Source organism: Aulonocara sp. 'chitande type north' Nkhata Bay, linkage group LG23 (assembly GCF_057382095.1).
Source record: "Aulonocara sp. 'chitande type north' Nkhata Bay isolate Kocher_YH1m ecotype deep benthic linkage group LG23, A_spYH_male_GT1.1, whole genome shotgun sequence".
Lineage (NCBI taxonomy): Eukaryota > Metazoa > Chordata > Actinopteri > Cichliformes > Cichlidae > Aulonocara > Aulonocara sp. 'chitande type north' Nkhata Bay.
This window is the reverse complement of record NC_141365.1, coordinates 16,608,309-16,626,967: the sequence shown is the minus strand read 5'-3', so window position 1 is coordinate 16,626,967 and position 18,659 is coordinate 16,608,309. Positions and strand designations below refer to the sequence as shown.

The 18,659-nt window shown below is 40.8% G+C and overlaps 1 protein-coding gene across 4 annotated transcripts in view; it reads left to right on the top strand.

Annotated features, from left to right (window-relative positions):
- evi5b (ecotropic viral integration site 5b) overlaps nucleotides 1-18,659 on the top strand; it is a 44,582-nt gene that overhangs the window by 12,440 nt on the left and 13,483 nt on the right. Inside the window, exons 1-17 of one of the 4 annotated variants that reach the window (XM_086284748.1) lie at nucleotides 228-1,450; nucleotides 3,095-3,284; nucleotides 6,277-6,501; nucleotides 6,670-6,744; nucleotides 6,834-6,959; nucleotides 7,045-7,188; nucleotides 7,927-8,016; nucleotides 8,202-8,299; nucleotides 8,774-8,834; nucleotides 8,930-8,983; nucleotides 9,933-9,965; nucleotides 10,348-10,500; nucleotides 11,268-11,399; nucleotides 11,545-11,685; nucleotides 12,501-12,659; nucleotides 13,129-13,275; nucleotides 13,427-13,522. In XM_086284748.1, the coding sequence (XP_086140874.1) occupies nucleotides 1,437-1,450; nucleotides 3,095-3,284; nucleotides 6,277-6,501; nucleotides 6,670-6,744; nucleotides 6,834-6,959; nucleotides 7,045-7,188; nucleotides 7,927-8,016; nucleotides 8,202-8,299; nucleotides 8,774-8,834; nucleotides 8,930-8,983; nucleotides 9,933-9,965; nucleotides 10,348-10,500; nucleotides 11,268-11,399; nucleotides 11,545-11,685; nucleotides 12,501-12,659; nucleotides 13,129-13,275; nucleotides 13,427-13,522 (1,938 nt within the window). In that variant the 5' untranslated portion in view covers nucleotides 228-1,436. Of the gene's footprint in view, nucleotides 1-227; nucleotides 1,451-3,094; nucleotides 3,285-6,276; nucleotides 6,502-6,669; nucleotides 6,745-6,833; nucleotides 6,960-7,044; nucleotides 7,189-7,926; nucleotides 8,017-8,201; nucleotides 8,300-8,773; nucleotides 8,835-8,929; nucleotides 8,984-9,932; nucleotides 9,966-10,347; nucleotides 10,501-11,267; nucleotides 11,400-11,544; nucleotides 11,686-12,500; nucleotides 12,660-13,128; nucleotides 13,276-13,426; nucleotides 13,523-18,659 lie in introns of those variants that run through there. The other 3 variants (XM_086284746.1, XM_086284747.1, XM_086284749.1) reach the window with 3 other exon arrangements.

Here is an 18,659-nt window from a genome sequence, read left to right as displayed (position 1 = left end):
AATATTTAACCATTCAGATCGTGCCCTGCCCCTCCCCCTGGGAAAGGCTCCAGTCTACTTTGAATAGTATCGTACTGCTTTGCAAAGAACAGCTTGCTCTCATGGTGCAGGCACCATGTGTTCTAAAGAGAGTGAAGTGAAGAAAGTAAGAGACCGTCTGTTGCTTCTTTCTCTCTACATCATCATTTTATATGGAAATGTGCAAGCCTCACAGTGCAAGCTTTAATTCGTGTACTTGATTTTGACTCAGCTCACTGGGTAAAGCTTCGATTGAACCCACCAAACAACTCACAAAAATTATATTCAGATCATCTCGAAGGTTTCTTAGTTTGTTGTTGACCGTTTTGTTGTTTCAGGGTGTGGAATATATTTCCGGGGTGAAGGTTCCCTGCATGTAGACTCCGAATGGAAATTTTCCCTCAGGTTGACTCGCATATTGTACCCATATTTGTGCACACTGTACTGCTAGGTAAACAGTAAACAGCTCACATGGCTGAAGCAATGTCCATTAAACATTAAAATGAAGACTATGGCCTCTTTGGGAGTGTTTTTTTCCTGTGCTGGTTCCTCATTTAGATTCGATCAGATAAACGGTTCTTGCAACAAGATCCAGAATTTGATAAGGACTCTCAAAGCCACAACAGAGCATGTCTGGCTGTGGATGGGTTTATTTAAATATTGGATCAGTGAGAGAAGACTATAGTGTGCAGTCCCCGAGGTTCTCATTGTTCACGTCACATAAAAGTACTGTTAGAGGATGACGCAACTATTCTCTAAAGCCAGCTTTGTGAATTCTTTCCCTGCTGTAGATCTCTCCCATGGATAGTACACTCTGTGTCAGCATAGAAACCAAGTGTGCCACTCAGACTGTGTCACAGCAAAGCTCTGTTGAACGCAGCGGTCGTTGACTCATCGGTAACGCCTACCACAGCTCCTGCCCCATAATGCCAAGTGGCATTTGATTAGGCAAGATCAAAAATAATCAGAGACATGTTCTTCATAATGTCCTTTATAAAGCTCAAACCACATCCATATCTATTGAATAACATTTTTTTATATCACAGAGCTCAAGTTCGTCTAACCTTTGACCCTTCCTTGACTTCACGACGCCCGTTTAGTGTCTTTATTTTGCCGCAAAATCCTAACGCAACCTTAATACACAAATCTTTTCATTTTGTCACTTAGGTGTTAATAAGATAGGTGCAATGGCAGGCAGGAGGACTTAGTTACAGATTCTGTGACGCGGCCTGTGGTTGTTTATCAGGTGCATGTGTGTTTGGGGAGCCCTTTGTACTCTTCAGAGCAGATAAAAGTCCGAAGCGTTGGTTCAGTGGTGTCACACAGTCGAGGAAATCCTGCACTGTTGCCTTCAATTTGTTAATGAGACTTGCCAGAATTCCTGAATTCTTAGAAAACTGAGACATGTAGAGTACATCATGAGTTTATCTTGGTAAGTTTGCAGTATTTCATTACTTATTTTCTTGAAAATTGTGGGCATGACGCACTTTTTTCCCCACTTGTCACTTTATCTGGAATGTGTTTTTGTCACTAAAATATTAGCTACAAGTTTGTTATATTCAGAAGGCTTTGGTTTTGTATTTGGCTGTTAGTGAGTTACTAGCAGAGCTGTAAGTATGTTTAGGCTCATGTTTAACACGTATTGTAATTTTTCTGAGTCACTGTTTTCGATCATTTGACTGAATTGCTTGAAAAACGGGTAGTTCCTGTGAAACTTTAGCGCTCTCTTTAGCTCGGTGTCAAAGCTGAATACAAGTAAAGAGAGGCCCTCTTGCAGGCTGTTCTGTCGGGGCCGTCCGTTTCACTCCCTCCCACACAACCCAAATTTGGCTGTAACCCTAGCCATTCGGATAGCACACTCGGTGACATCACAGGCTCCACTGGAGAGGCCCCGTCCTTTTTCCGAGATCAGGTGTCTGAACCTTTGTTTGTGTGACATAAGCTCTTCGGTGCCACGCAGGTTGGGAGTCACCGCGTTTTTCCCCCACATTCTAATCTTTGATCAGGTCACTTTGTGAGTGAAAGACTGATAAGACTGATGAAGTGTGTGATAAATGTGACATACGGGCTTTTTGTGCTACTTGACATGCTGAGCACATATGAAAGAAATGAATGATATTAACAAAATGAGTCAGAAAATATTTTACTGACCTTTACAGCTTATTTTCAACCACTTACAGTTGCAGCCATTAGATTTTAAATAAATGTCATCTCTCTCTCTCACTCAACAGAAGTGTTTTAAACCCTTTTTTTTGGTCAGCTTTCAGTCTGATTCAGTATTAACCTGTGAGATTTGGCTCATATATAAATATAAATGTTAGGTCACAGCATTTACCTGATTCTCTTATGTGGCCACAAGCTGTGGGTAGGGACTAGAAGAATTAGACTGAGGATAGAAGTGGCAGAAGTAGCTTCTTCCAAAGAGTGTCCATTCTTAGAAAGAGGTTGAGGGGCTCAAAGTAGAGCCACTGCTTGTCCACATCAAAAAGATCCAGCTGCATAGGATTTCCCCCTAGCTCGAGTGTTTGGGACACGTCCAGCCAGAAGAAGACAGGCTTTCAATACCTTGGTGCATCCCTAGAAAGAAGAAAGTCTATGCATCTCTACTCACTCCACTGGCCTTTGACCCAGATCTGAATAAAGGGAAGACGGTTATTATGTGTCAAAACAGTAGCTGTTTAGATACACTAGTGTAACTAATAGTCCTCAAAAGAATGCATAAGATTTAAACTAGCTAAGTAAATATTTCCATTTGCTATAGTTTTACAGTCCTTTCTCTTTCTTCTTTTTTTAGTTTTGTTTTTAGCTTTCATATAATATCTCATGCACCTGTCATGTTGAAAGTTCTATATATATCCACACAGCTTTCATTCAAACTGTGTTTTGCATTTGCAAAGTGTTTTGCAAAATGATCTCACTATGGTCTGGGTTTCCCTGAAGATGTGAAATTGTACTTTGCCTGGTAAATGGGATGTCTGATGGACAGACATTGACAAAGTCACGGTATAATGTAGTTGCGTCTCTGCACAGTTTCTTAAATGTTCACAGTATATATCGCCTCTCACCTTCTCTAAAGGCTACTGGAGACAGACAGCAAGTCGCTGCGCTCCATGAATGGCTCCAGGCGAAACAGTGGCTCATCCCTGGTGTCCAGTTCCTCCGCCTCATCCAACCTCTCCCACCTGGAGGAGGACTCATGGATCTTGTGGGGGCGAATTGTCAATGAATGGGAGGATGTGCGCAAGAAGAAAGAGAAGCAGCTTAAGGTGAGACTCGTGCACATGACTACCTGTGAGGTGACGGTTGATCATGTGCAGACCTGCTTAAGAGCTTATTCAGCCTGGGCTGTTTTACTAGCTTACAAATAGACATTTGACGCCTCGAAGACGAGGTAAAGAGCCTTCTCTCAGCTGCTCCTTTACTCACACGGGGTCAGCAAAACAGATAGCTGTGCATATTTGATTTAGCAGAATTTGATGCCATTCCTCGCAAAACACCAAATGGGATTTGCGTCTCCTCCTAGTCTCAAACCTGTATAAACCTCTTCACACTTACACTTAAAAACAGTAAAACTCCATGACAGTTATTCTAGGTTGCAAAAAAGGGTCCAATGATGCTGCTGTTTCTGCATTAAGATTGTTTAACTTAACATATTTCAAATCATGGCTTATTTGTTTTATTGTTATTATAATTGTGTTTATAATTTTTTGCTGCCATTTGAATTTCCCTGGCTCAAATGTTACAAAGGCCCAGTTCACGTGACTGTTTACTTGGTCCAGTGATAATTTAAAGGCTATCTCTGTCCTCAGTGACCCTGTGGGGTTGCCCTTGAACTTGTTATTTCAGACGTAGATATTTGACGCTAATTTTAGCTTGCTTGTTTCTACAGTTACTCTGTTAAGCCCCGTAATAATCCTGTGCCCAGACAGTGGCAGTGGCAGTCTGATTTAAACTGCACAAAGACTGTGGACATACACAGTGATTGTTGTTTGTTGTGTAAAACCGTGCCAGGTGTGTGTTGGACCACCTGATTGTAGCCACAAGTCTGGGATAGTGGTGATTCAGCAGAAAGCCTGGTGTGTCCGGATGTTAAACGACTCAGTGCAGCTGCAACAGTTTGAAAGTTACTGGGGATCTACAGTTGGTGCTTTTTATCTTTATGCACTGAGTGTTGTTAATGGAAGTTTTGTTGAATTCTACTCAAACTGAAGCCTTCTTTGGGTCATTTAGGAAAACTGACAACCAGTAGCTGTGCCAGAACAGCTAGGTGCTCAGCATTTATGGTCAGACGTTTGTTATAACCATAGAGACTTCAAGCCCATTTCTTTTTGTTACTTAGATGACTGACACAGAGAAATATTTTACTGTAAAGTTTCTGTTAATTAAAATAATCATGCAAAAGACTAATGTCTTCTGTAGGGACGGAGTTTCTGTTGTTCTTGTTGCTGGATGTTTAAATGGGGAAGTGCTGGGAAGGAGCTGTGAACATACACAGTGTTATTATGTAATTTAACAGAAGTAGTCATCATCGCATGGGTGCAACTAGCCTAGGATATTAATGACAGTTGCTGAGGCCTCCGCAAAATTGCTGTTTTCTTCCGCTCTGCTTACAAGAAACACAGTTTCTGTTGCACGAAGGAAGAAACGTAAATTTTTTCTGCACTTGTCAGCAAAATCCCTGATTTGTTCGTCTTTCTAATACTTTATATTTCATATGTAATCTTCTAAGACCCTCTGCTCTTGAATAGTTCTTGTGACTCATAAGGCAGCTTTCGTTCAACAGTCAAGGTTTGAGACTGTGGTGCATTGTTTCAGTCTAGAACAAAGCTTGGTTTGTCTTATCTAACCTCTAAGAGGGGAGAGGGGTCCCCTGCTGAAAGCATGTGTGGGTGGACCTCTGCTCCAGATGCACCCTGGACTGACCAGATGCACGCAGACACCGCACACAGACAGACATACACAACCACACACTCACTCACGTGGCCGCATAGCAGGAAAAATGACTGTTCCCTGTCAGCACAGGAAATTGCTTAATCAAATTGTATCAGCAGTAGTATATGGAAATAAATCACTCTACAGAATGTATCACTGACAAGATTATGTTTGGCAGTGGAAACTGTATTATTAAAAAAGATGCACAGTGTGCTGAAGTGGAAAAAGAAATATTAGGCTTTGAGGCATACCCATGGTTTAATCCTGTTTAAGATGCAGGTCTCTGTTTTTCTCCACGGAAGGGTTTGGTGTTTTTCTTTCTGTTGTTCACATTCAGAGCTGAAAAAAGAATCCCAAATGTGCGTTTAGGTTCCCATGGATTCATTTTACATTGTCATGGTTTCCCCTACCATTAAACTCATGAAGCTAGTCCACTGCCTCTCTGGGGAGATGTTTTTATGATAAACTGTTCAGTGTGGGGAAAAAAAAACAACCTTTTGCGATCCATTTGTGGTTCGACACGTCCACTGAAGGGGAAACCAGTACTGATAAGGATTCCTCCAAGTTGAGTGGAAATAAGTCATCATTTTTCTGCACTGCTAATACAGTGCAGCAGTATAAAGGTGTTTCAAATGAATGAATAGAGTTGCGGAGCTCTTAGTATTTTTTTCACTTATACTCTGGCAGATGTAATATGAAAAGCTTTTTTTCACATTACAAAAAGTGAAGAAGTGCAGACTTTTTAGAAAAAAAAGTTATTTATTAACATCAGCTACATGCTCTAGCTGCATGACTACACTGTTTAAGAGACATCCACAGTGATTTACACTACCACGTGTATGCCTGTGTACGCGAATGCTGGATTTCCACTAATGAATTAGAAACTCATTGGCCTGATGAGCCTGAGTTGACTCTCTGACAGACCTGTGCACTAAAGATTTTAATTATTTTAACCTGCAACGGATACATTTGCGTTATTAGACTGCGGTTCCCATGAAAAGATTTTTGACACACACAAAAAACATAATTTAAATGTATACTTTATTGATCCTCGTGGGGAAATTCCTCTCTGCATTTAAAACATTCACTCAGTGAAGCAGTGGGCAGCCACTGGGCGCTCGGGGAGCAGTGTGTAGGGACGGTACCTTGCTCAGGGGTGTCTCAGGGTAGCTGTTCAGGTGAATTGTGTGACTGGATATTAAATCTGACACTATCATAAAACCTGAACAAAGAACAAAACTGTTTCATTTTAAAAAGTTGTTGCCTACACCCTGCAGAAAACTTTAAGAACATCAAGAAAATATCTGCTCTTTTTTTTCTCTACAGGATCTTGTTAGGAAAGGGATTCCTCATCATTTTCGAGCTATAGTGTGGCAGCTGTTGGGTAATGCCCAGAATATGCCCATCAAGGATCAGTACTCAGAATTATTAAAGATGACGTCACCCTGCGAAAAGCTCATACGCAGAGACATCGCTCGCACTTATCCCGAACACGAGTTCTTCAAGGAGAAAGACAGCTTGGGTCAGGAAGTGCTCTTCAATGTCATGAAGGTGTGTCTTCTGCGGTGTCTAAGAAACCTGTTTGCATGCAGATAAAGAGATAAGTCTTGTGTTCCAGTAACAAGAACTGGTATTTGGTTTTAAGGTGGTTTAATAAAGAAAAAGAGAGAAATCTGATCTTCAGTGAGACTCCTGTAACGATAATCTCTATTACCTTAGGCATATTCTCTGGTGGACCGTGAGGTCGGCTATTGTCAGGGAAGTGCGTTCATTGTGGGTCTGCTGCTCATGCAGGTAATGATTGTATTCTCCACACATACTCTCACACACTGTAACACAAACTTCCAGCTAGTAATTTGATCACTATCATAATATTTTTCTAGATGCCCGAAGAGGAAGCATTCTGCGTGTTTGTGAAGTTGATGCAGGACTACAGATTACGAGAACTCTTCAAACCCAGCATGGCTGAGCTGGGACTCTGCATGTATCAGTTTGAGTACATGATCCAGGTAGACACCTCATAGCTTGGGGAGTAACGCTTTGCCAACATGTAAGCTTCAACAATAGTGAGTCTGATTGTTATTTTTTTCACAGGAGCAACTCCCAGAGCTTCATATACATTTCCAAGCTCAGAGCTTTCATACCTCCATGTATGCCTCTTCTTGGTTCCTCACCATCTTCCTCACCTCCTTCCCTTTGCCCGTTGCTACGAGGATCTTTGACATCTTCATGTGTGAGGTCAGTTAAAGCAAACTGTGGCTGAACGATAAGCTCTGTAAACTTGTATGAATCTTTCTGTCATTCTCTTTACTGAGCTTGAAATTTACACCTGTGTTCACATTCTTACAACACTGGCTTCTTCTGTCTTCTTTTTTCTTTAAACTTCTGTTTGCTTGTAGTTTTTGCGATCTAAAAGAGGAACTAAAACTGCTGGTTTCTGCCAGTGTATGAACTGAGGGGGTGCACCAAGGCCCAGGATTGATTTTGAACTGTGACTCATGCAAGGCTACTCTAGTAAAGCCTGTGAATAAAAACGTTGAGCTGGAAATGAGTGCAATAGGTCCACTTGGAAATGAGCCATCATTATATCAGTGTCTAATCTGAAAAGGGTTTGGGGGTTATATCTTAAGCTGCTGTTATTGTAAGTCACTGTGAACTAATAGCCCCACCTCAGAAAAACAGAGTCTGTGCTTAAATTTTTAAGAGTATTTGTTTAGAGATGATTTCAGGCCAGTACACTTATTCTACAGCTTTAAGAACAGTTAGGTAAAATCAGCTATCAAATAAAAGTTATCCATTAGTGCCACCTGTTGGACAAAATTAAGCACTACAGTTACAGTCACCTTTAGCAGTGTGGCCTTTTTCTTTTTCTCTAAATCACAATCACTCGGGCTGTTTCTTCTCAGTCCACTGTCCAATAAATTTGACAGCGCACTGAGTATTATTTCATGCTCATTACTGGTGGGGTTTTTTCAGGGCCTGGAGATTGTTTTCCGCGTGGGGCTCGCCATCTTGCAGATGAACCAGGCGGAACTCATTCAGCTCGACATGGAGGGAATGTTACAGGTGAATCACCAGCAGCACTTCCAGGGGAGAAGCCTCCATCACCCTCTGTTTATGTGCAACCTCTCATCTCGTCCCAGTTTGTGGGCATGCTGATGTTTAGTGCGGTCCTTTGAGGTCAGAGAAGCTTGTGACTAAAACATGCATTCTGGTGTGACACTTGCCCCCGCTTTCTTTATGTGCTTCAGCACTTTCAGAAGGTCATCCCACACCAGTTGGACAGTGGACCAGATAAGGTCATCCAGGTTGCTTATCAAGTTAAATACAACGCCAAGAAGATGAAAAAGTAAGCGCAGCAGGCATTTCATAACTTCCTTTTTCAGAGATTTTTTTTTTTGCTGTGATTGTTTTTTCATTGTTCCTCTTTTACAGCTGAACCCCCTTTTTGTTTTTTTGTTTTTAAACTGTTGCATAACTTTAGACAAGATTTTTCAGTCAGCACTGGAGCAAATTGACTGCTAATATTTGAATGCTGCAAATTCAAAACTTGGTTGATACCCGTTCCAAGTGGAGGAAGCAACACATTTAAACGTTCTGTGTACCTGTTCAGTATAGGGGCCAGGGAAATTCCAGAGTTTCCATTTGTAATGGTGTCTCTTTAAAGAAACGTATATCTTTTTTAGAAGCAATAAAATATAGAAGACAAAAGCAAAGGTGATTGTATCCCAAATTGATACATGGAAATCAATTCAGCCGACTTCATTCTAATCATTCTGTGCTTGATTTGTTTTAACAGATGCTCTGTGCTTTTTTTTTTTAGGTTAGAAAAAGAGTACACTACAATCAAAACAAAAGAGATGGAGGAACAGGTGGAGATAAAGGTGTGTGGACATATTTTAAAGTCCCAGAGCATCCCATGTAAACAATTTGTAGTATTTTTTTTCCTCATGTCTTTTTGCAATTCTGTCTTTTTCAGAGGTTGCGGACAGAGAACAGGCTTCTGAAGCAGAGGATAGACACACTAGAGAAAGTGAGTGAATCAGTGTTTGTCACAGTCAGACACTGCGCTCTCCTCATCAACTTTACATTAACCCATTCTGCTGTTTATGTCCATATATCATGTGTATTTCCTAATGACGGAGTCTTGTCTTTCACTAACTGAGCTGTGTTAGTTGAAAGTTGCTGGTACGCCATCATGGACTGGCATGGTGAATGTTCTGATTGTAGATAAAGTCAGAAACATTGATGGATTTGGGCTTTAGGTCATGTGGAGAATTTAAAAACCCAGCTGACCCCACTAACAGAAGCAGAGAAGCCTGTTTGAAATGTGAACGGAGCTGCTTGATACTTGACGTCCATACAAAGCACTGCATGTCAGGGTGCACTGTTTGTGTCATTGTGCACAACACTGAGTCTCTCTGAATGGGCACTTCTACTGCCTGGTAAAGGCACCATGCATGAGGTCTGTTGAGGATATTAAGGGTGTCTGCTACGCTGTGTTTGCCTGCAGGGCGGAAACGAGTCCGTTAGTTTAAACCAAACTCGAGGCTGCTGCTCCTCGTCACGTAACTCTCAGGATCTTTTAACTCTCCACTAACTGAAACCGCTAAAAGCTTGGATAAACCACAGAGCCCCAGCGCCTCTGTTAAGTAAAACACCGCTCTTTAACACTGTCGTCATGCTGCTATTATAGCAAACTTCACTCTCGGGCTGCCCTGTGCTTTTTCCTGTCTGAAACCTCTTTGTTATCTGCACCGCCCAATTCTTCACTCTGTCACCAGCTTATTTTTGCACCTTTTTCACCACACCTGCTTTGCAATGTTCCTTTTATACCTCATTGCGTAAACCAAATATTTTTGGAGGGAAAATGAACATTGCACGTCTTCTTTTAAAGAATCAGTTGTTCTTTTGTGTGCTTTAAACTGTCCTCTGGATTCTCTCTCTCTCTGCTGTCTCTTGTTGATATTTCTGTTTTGTAGGAAAGCGCTTCCTTGGCAGATAGATTGATCCAGGTATACTCCTCATTTTCTTTTTACCCTTAGAACTTATGCTGGACTTTCCTTCTTCCATCTTTTTGTCTCTCTTTAGCAATGCATGCTTATGATTAGTAAAGGGCAGTGACAGTGCTAATCCAGATTATGACAGCTGATTACATCATTAAATAACTGCATGGAAAACCACATGGTGGCATGTTAGACAAAGTAAGAGAATCACAAAAGATGCTAAATACATCTAAGGAATTAAAACTAAATCACCCGCTGCTTAGAGTTAAAAACAAGCATGTCCTTAGAAAATCCAATTCTTCATCTTCTCTGATTTGCCCACCCATTCCGTCCTTTCGTTTCACTTCCTGTCGTGCTCACTCCACCCCTCATCGGTTGGTTATGTCCAAAGGGACAAGTGACTCGAGCTCAAGAGGCAGAGGAAAACTACCTGGTCAAACGGGAGCTGGCTACAGTCAAACAGCAGAGCGAGGAGGCCGGTGCTCAGCTGGAGCAGGCCAAGAAAACCATCAAGCAGCTCCAGCAGCAGCAGCAGCCACAAGGGGTAAGAAGAGCCACAGACAGTCTGAGGCAGGCAGGTTGCACTGGCTCATCTGGCTGACCTGAGTGTGACTGGAGCTGTGACACTGAGACTGGGGTATTGCCCAGGTCTGTGTGTGATGTGCAGTACGTACAACCTCAGGATGACTATTTTATTATTATTATTAGGTGTGCTACAAATTACTTTTGGGCCTGTAAACATTGCAAACAACTGATTTTGGATACATGGTGGGGCATTTGCAATGGCAGAGCAGGACTTTTCTCACTTTAGGTAATGATCTGTTTTGGCATGCATGGATTCATTTTGAGACACAGATTTCTACAAAGTTCAATTTATGTTCTTCTGCATTCTCAGAAATGCTTTCATGAATTTGTAAGCAGGTTGTATCTCAGGCTGGTAGATTTCACACATGGCCCACTGTTCATTGAATCCTCACCTTGCACAACACATCTCCTTAATTATTAATGGTTGGATTCCACATGATAATGTGCAGGCTTTACTGTGTTTTACATAATTTGCTATCTTGCTACACAAAGATTGTTCATGAATTATTTATGTGGAAGTGAAAGGAAAAATGGTTGTCAGCTGAAATGAATGTAAAGAGGAATTGAGAGTACTTGGATCAGTGTAAGTATTGTGGACATTACTGGAGATTGAATTTAGTTTGAGGTGAGTGCACACAGCTATGTTTGCTGTCCTTCCTGCTTTTTTTCTGCGTGCTCATTTGTTCTGTTTTTTCTTTTCTTTTCTTTCTTTTTTTTTCCTTGTAGAAAGGACCCCCACGCTTCTCTGAGGAGTCCGTCCTGCAGCTGGAGAGAGAGCTCGTGCAGGCCCGACTAAAGGAAGCAGAGTCCCAGTGTGCACTCAAGGAAATGCAAGACAAGATTCTCGATATGGAAAAAGTGAGTTGTGTCATTTTAATGCATCTGCAGTGGGACTGTACTGCCTAAACCTCAGCCGGCAAAGAGTATTACTGTGATCTAGGCCTACCCTGTCATTTCTTTTTTTAAAGGTTTAAGAAAAATTTGATTTTTCCACCTTTTTCAGAGGAACACGTCGCTACCAGATGACACCAATGTGGCGCGGCTGCAAGAAGAGCTGATCGGGGTGAAGTTGAGAGAAGCGGAGGCGCTGACTGGACTGAAAGAGCTGAGACAGCAGGTTAGAGATCTGGAGGACCACTGGCAGGTGAGCACCAAGATTTCAGCACGCAGGACAACTTGAAATAGCTGATCAAAACCCCAACAAATCATAATGCAAATGTTGTACACACACACACCAAACTACGCTGTTTAAAATCAGAGTGGATTTTGGTTTTCAAAAAGTATTTAAATATTCTAAATTTAGATTGCTTTTAGTCATGCCATTGTGAGAAACGCTCATATGCAGTGCTTCTGTTTTTTCTCCCTCTGCACACTTAAACGCAACTGCATAATTAAGGCTGTGAAGTTTTAACGGCACAGTAAACTTGTGTTCAAACAGTGATTCATGAGTTTGACTACAGTAATTATTTAAGATAGAATGGGTTTAATTCAGAACATTTGATTTGGCTTAATTGCCGTTTAATTAATCCATTCAGGCTGATTGAAAACATGAAGCATGTGAAAACTTGAACAGATAGGTTGGTTAACTCAGCTGTAGTACTTAGTTTAAAGAAAGATGAAGATGCAAGTTTAAGCTAGTTAAAGGAGCTGTTTCAAACCTTGAACAATGGCTTATCATTTAGAGTAAAAATAATATTTTTGTTTTCTTCTCACATTTATTAAAAACATTTTGAAAAAATTCTTGCTCTAATTAGACACATCTGTGTGTTTATTTGAAGAGGGTACATTTTCCCTTTTGATGTGTATTTCCATTTAAAGTCGTATTAAGAGGATTTGCAGGTACCCTGTAATTCCTGCTAGTTACAGAGCACAGATCTGGTATGACACACAAATGGTAAAAGTCAAGTGTTTATTTGGTAAGTGATGGTAAACAGGACTGACTGTCCCCGCCCTCTCCAGCGTCACTTGGCACGCACCGCTAGCCGCTGGAAGGACAGTTCTAAGAAGAACACCATGAGCGAGCTGCAGGACGAGTTGATGAGCGTCAGGCTACGTGAGGCCGAGGCTCAGGCAGAGCTTCGAGAGATGCGGCAAAGGATGTTGGAGCTGGAGACACAGGTCAGAGGTTGAATCGGTCTAACAGCACTAATATAATTTATGATTTGATTTGTTATCTGGATTATAACCTGATCTAGATCTTTAAAAGCATTATTCAAATTCCTCATCACATGTTCACAAATATATGTGATTCAGATATCCTTCTCAGTCCAGAGATACAATTCATACTGTATGCAGTCTTTAGGAAGAGACTTTTGTTTTCAGAGTTTTTATGTACTTGCAGTGCAGTTAATTACAGACAATTAAAGGTACATTGTAATATGAAAACATCAGTAAGAAAATTCCCTCCCTGAATTTCACACAGCAGCCTTCAGGGGGCAGCATTTATCTTTGTATGCAACACAGAAACTGGAACAGTGAAGTAGTGCTGAAAGTCGCATTAGGTTTCAGTTTCTTTATCCTGAACCTATCAGTCAATAACGTGAAATAATCCGCTTTTGCTTTTTGTTTTTTAAATGTGCTTATTCAGAATCAGATTCACAACAACCAGCTGCGTCGAGCGGAGCAGGAGAGTCGCTCTCTGCAGGAGCGCGTGCAGAAACTGACAACACAAAACAAAGATCTGAACGTGCAACTGCAAGAAATCAAGAGGAGACAAGCTGAGATTGAATGCAAGGTACAAACTGCTGCTGCACTCCACACTTTGCACCTTTGGGGCAAACCGTTGCAGCGCTATTGTGGTTTAAATCTGTGAAGTTAAAAAAAAAAAAAGAATTGATTTCTTAGAGAGGTTGTCGCCTGAGAGTTCTCTGGTTTGTTTTCTGCAGAGCAAGGAAGAAGTAATGGCAGTGAGGCTGAGGGAAGCTGACAACATTGCTGCTATGGCTGAACTCCAGCAACAGATCTCTGAGCTCGAGATTCAGGTAAGGTTTTGACTCACACTTCACCCACTGCACCAAGCTTTGGATTTCCTCAACTCCCTCACAAACCACATTACATGTAAGCTTCCTTCAGCCATAAAAGGAAATGTCCCATACAAGGATGTGGTGACAAACCCAAGTTATATTTTTTGGGCCCTATGAAGACATCATCCAAAGTTATAACCATAATAGTGACTGTTTGACCTGGCAGATTTGTGGTTTTCAGTCTGAGCTTCTTTACTGTTTTAAGATATGGAGAAGGGAAAGAAAATGTCTGAATTTCCATTAATCAATCAGCATTTCAAAGCTTTGATGATATGAATCTCATGTATTGTTTCCTTATGTTGCCTAGGAGACACCAGTGTCAATCAAATCTGGTAAAGCCGCAACCTCTTCCGGTTCCAATGAAGCGCATTTTAACTTTTTAAACTGTTATTACATAACCCAAATACGTATGCAGATCTGTTGGAAATTCTGAAAAAATGCACTTTAATTGATTTTAGTTGATGTGGAAAACTTGGGGGGGAAAGGCTTTTTTGCACAAATCAGAAATATTAAAGCATGTCCCCTTCATCTATATTTATTCCCAGCGTAAATGGGAATTACAAGTCTTAACAAGCAGGAGAGAAGGAAGTAGTAGCATTTATCCCACCAATGAATTCAACATACTCCACAAGCTTAACCAAAAACAAATACAGGCCTGTTCTCCCAGTGACAACACTCAACAATACTAAAGAGAGAAAGTGATCTAAAAAGACTTGATATTGTTGAAGGTGTTTATGGGTTCAACACTTCTCACACCATGCCACTTTCATACAAGTAAAGATACTCGATGAATAGTGAGTGTTGCAACAAGCAGATAATCTTGTTGTGTGTAAACTGGCTATAGGGCATGGGTGTGAAAATGGAATTTAAATATCTGTGAAGATGGTTTCCGTTATGATTTTAAACACTTGGCTTGTACAAGCACCCTTCTAGAAAAAACACGCAATGCAGCCCTGAGCATTTTGACATTAACCAGTCCTTAACTTGCTAGATCCTTATTACAGAGTCCAGTGCTTTCACCGCTAGTGAGTTTGTGTCATGTGTGTCTTATGGTCTCCAAGCCAAAGTGTTTCCATATGAGGAAAGAAAACTTAGGAAAATATCCCCACCTGATTCGAATAAGGTTTGAATAAGGTTAAAGTCTTCTGTCATTTTTGGGACAGATTTTGGGGGATTTTTCAATCCACTTATTTGGAAGCTGGCTGTGGGAGCCACCAGTATAATATCTATTTTCCTGTTTTCTCTGTGTGGCTGCACTGAACCCACACACAGAGATAAGTCACAAACACCTTCATAGAACACTTCTGACGTCTTCAGTTATAGAAACTGGGGGATGTCCAGTGATGCCTTGCACTGAAACACTTGAAGCAACTCTGCGGATGCTCAACTTTGTGCTTTTTTTTTTATTCCTGTTGCGTGCACCTGGAATTGCTCAGGAGTTTCTCCAGTATAGCAGGACATACAGCCCTACAAGAAGAAGGCCCTTCTGTCACATCTGCTTTGCATAACCACCCACTGCAGTTTTCCAGATCTTTTTGAAATTTCCCATGCTTTTGAACGTAACACCAGACTTTTTCACACGCACCACAATCGATATCCCTCTCTTTAAATATCAGTGAGCTGGTGACATTATCAAGCCGCTTCTTCAAAATTTGTCAGCTGAAAGTTTTAAATGTTTTCAGTAGGACTGGGCGATATGACCCAAAATTCATATCTCGATATTTTTTTAGCTGGATGGCGATATACGATATATATCTCGATATATATATATTTTTTAAAGACATAAGGCAAGAACAAAAAGAGTTCTTAGTCAAAGCTGTGTCCCAGATGTCACACAGGCACTTTTATTAACATACAGCGTAGATGTACATGAAGAAATTACTCAAAAATAAATTATCAGCATTTATTAAATAATAATGCTCCATAAATAAAAGAAAACAATGTTGTTTTTGTGCATAACAAAAAGCTCACAATTGTACCGTCAAAATGTAAACTAAAAGACGCTGAGCATAATAACAAAGATAGTCAGATTTCACAGCTGCTCTATTCCCAACTTCTACTGCGTGACTGACAGCCTGGAGTTTGAAACCCGCTTCGTAACCGTGTCTCTTACAGGTGCCAATTTGTGGTCCTTATATACACACAATACGGTAATATTACGTTCAAGCACAGTACGTATCACTCCGAGAGGCTCCAGACTACGGTAGCCGTAATGATCCGACAATCCATCAAGCGGTGCAGCTCCATAGCTTACCAAAATCGTACTAAAACATTTTTTTGACAGATTGCTGAGCGCCGTGTACAACATAAAATCGGTTCGCGGTCATCAAGCACAACCAGAATTCATACATAAGGCGCACTGTCGATTTATGAGAAAATGAAAGGATTTTAGGCCATGCTAGGCCATGGCGTTAGCGCGGTTAGCTCGCTAACACGTTGACGCCGTTCAGCCCCACGCACGGGGCGATCCGGGGTAACTTGTTAACGGAAACTTGCCGGTCCATCTTGTCATTGCCTGCAGGCAATGCTATGGGGGAGGGGAAGTTGTGTTCAGTGAAGGAGAGGCGAGGCCGAGTTACGTTGCGGAGAGACAAAAGTGGACGAAAGAGAGACAAACTTGCGGCACCACAAGTATAATTATAACGTAACATATACTATATCGATATAAACAATATTGTCACATCTTATATCTCGTATGAATATATATATATATATATATATATATATATATATATATATATGTGTATATATATATATATATATGTGTATATATATATATATTTTTTTTTTAAAACCTCGATATATCGCGCAGTCCTAGTTTTCAGTTTTAAGTGCTTCTCAAGTAGTTCTTGTTTTTTGTAAGCACCGGAGTGTGGGCACATGAGTGTGGCATGTTTGCACCTTGCACAGTGCATACACAGTAGAGGAATAGCATGAGCCCCGTGTTAGCAGGAGTAGCTTTACTGCTCCTCATCTGTATCAACACAAGCTACAGTCATGTACAGATTACCTGTGTACAGTCAGTGGCCCCTCGCTATAACGCGGTTCACCTTTTGTGGCCTGGCTGTTTCGTGCATTTCTTGGTGTGCAATTTTGCATGTTTTTTTGTTGTTGTTGTTTGTTTGTTTTTACAGCGCATTGTGTTCTGCATCCTGATCGGCTGCAGACAATTGTCAATCAATCTCGTGCTGTGTCTCCTGTACAGTACAGAATGCATTCATCTTGTCAAATTTACAGAAATGTTCGATCACTAGCAGTGTGGCTCTGCAGTGTTGTACTGTTTGTAAGTTTTCTCCCCAACAAACACAACAACAACAATGTCGACGAAACGTTGTGCACCATCAAAAGCAACCGCGGGTGCCTTTGGTTTCATTCTATAACACTGGACTTTTCTTCGAAGGTTTGAACTTCGAGAGTGTTCAAACAACAGAGAAACGTGTGAAAATGTTCATGTCTGTCTGAGAAAAGTGTATAAAGTGGTGTAGTGAGGGGTTTTACTGCCTTAAAACATCTATAATTATTGTAAAAAATAAAGTTCGCTACTTCGCAGATTTCACCCATCGCGGGTTATTTTTAGAATGTAACTCCCGCGATAAACGAGGGACCACTGTAGTTACACGCATAAAACAGATCAATGCTTTTCCATCCCACTGTGTCAAATACCATAGTTTTGTCAGCTTGTCCCTTAGTTTCACATTTATGCACAAAGGCGTGCTTTGGGACAAGTGGCTTGATGCAAAAAACACAAAGTTCAGGGTGTTGGAGGGGTGGCAGGAACAGGTTTATCAGTCAGGAAACTGTGGTCAGGGTCTCCTTAGGATGTTTGTATGATCTACTTGGTTTCACTTTCACTTGCCGGTTAGGTTTAGGCACTAAAAACTGTGGGTTGGGGTGAGGGAAGAATTATTTTTCATTTAACAATGAAAATTTCTAGTTTCATTGTTGATGATGATGATAAAAAATTTCTTTTTTATCTTATCTTACTTTTGAACTGATGCGTCACGCACCTCTGCCAAAGTAATACTTGTATGTAACCTGAAGAAACAAAGGCTATGGGCATGACCATTTACTTGGGCTCGCATGACTTCAAGCTATCAGGCATCCTGTGGGGTTGAAATGATTCTTAATAAAATGCTTGAAGCTATAAATAATATGGCAGGTTGGAATAGTTGTGCAGCTCGGTGGTTAGCATTGTTGCCGCATAGCAGGAAGGTCCTGAGTTCAATTCCACCATCAGGCTGGCGTCTTTCTGTGTGGAGTTTGCATGTTCTCCCTGTGTTTGCGTGGGTTCCCTCCGGGTACTCCGGCTTCCTCCCACCGTCCAAAGGCACACAGCTTGTGATTAACCCTTTAAGACCTACCATAGAACCAAGTCCGCCAGAGCTTATATTATATTTTTACATGCTGTAGTGCCATTTTTGGGAGCATTTCAAGTTGCTATACATCAATACAACCATTATAGCCCAAATGTTAATAATATGTATGCATTAAGTGCATAGTAATTACATAAATTGCAAAAAAGTGCAATAAACTACAAAAAAATTTAAATCTTTTTTGTTTTTTTAAACAGATATTTCTAGTTAGAGAAATTTAAGAGGCTTATCCCTCAAAACTGTAAATACAAAAAAGTTGCACAAAATAGTTTCCCACCACAGGAAATTTATTTTAAGTGTCTTCATAGTTTTATTTTTGAAATACACCAATTTTTATATACTGCAGGAAAAACGAAAATAAATATTATAGTGCAAATTTGCAAAAAAGCAACATATGCATCAAAATAAACTATTTCCAGCAGTGCAATATTAGTCCTAAGCATCCCAGAAATGACACAGAAAGTCATAAAGTCAAAGATAACTTTTAAAAACACCAGTATAGGCTCATGAGGCCCTGATGGTAAAAAACTACATTTCCGCAAAATGACGTCACTTCCGGTTTCGGGCAGGTAATGGCGGACATGCGAAAGTTTGCGCTGACGTCTATTCCAACGTAGGAAATGTTATGAACAGCTGATAGGATCGGCAAAGCGTGTTTCTGGAAAATTATGTTTTTGTTGCTGCAAGTGCGTTTTATGCAGTTTTTGCAAAGCTATATGTGG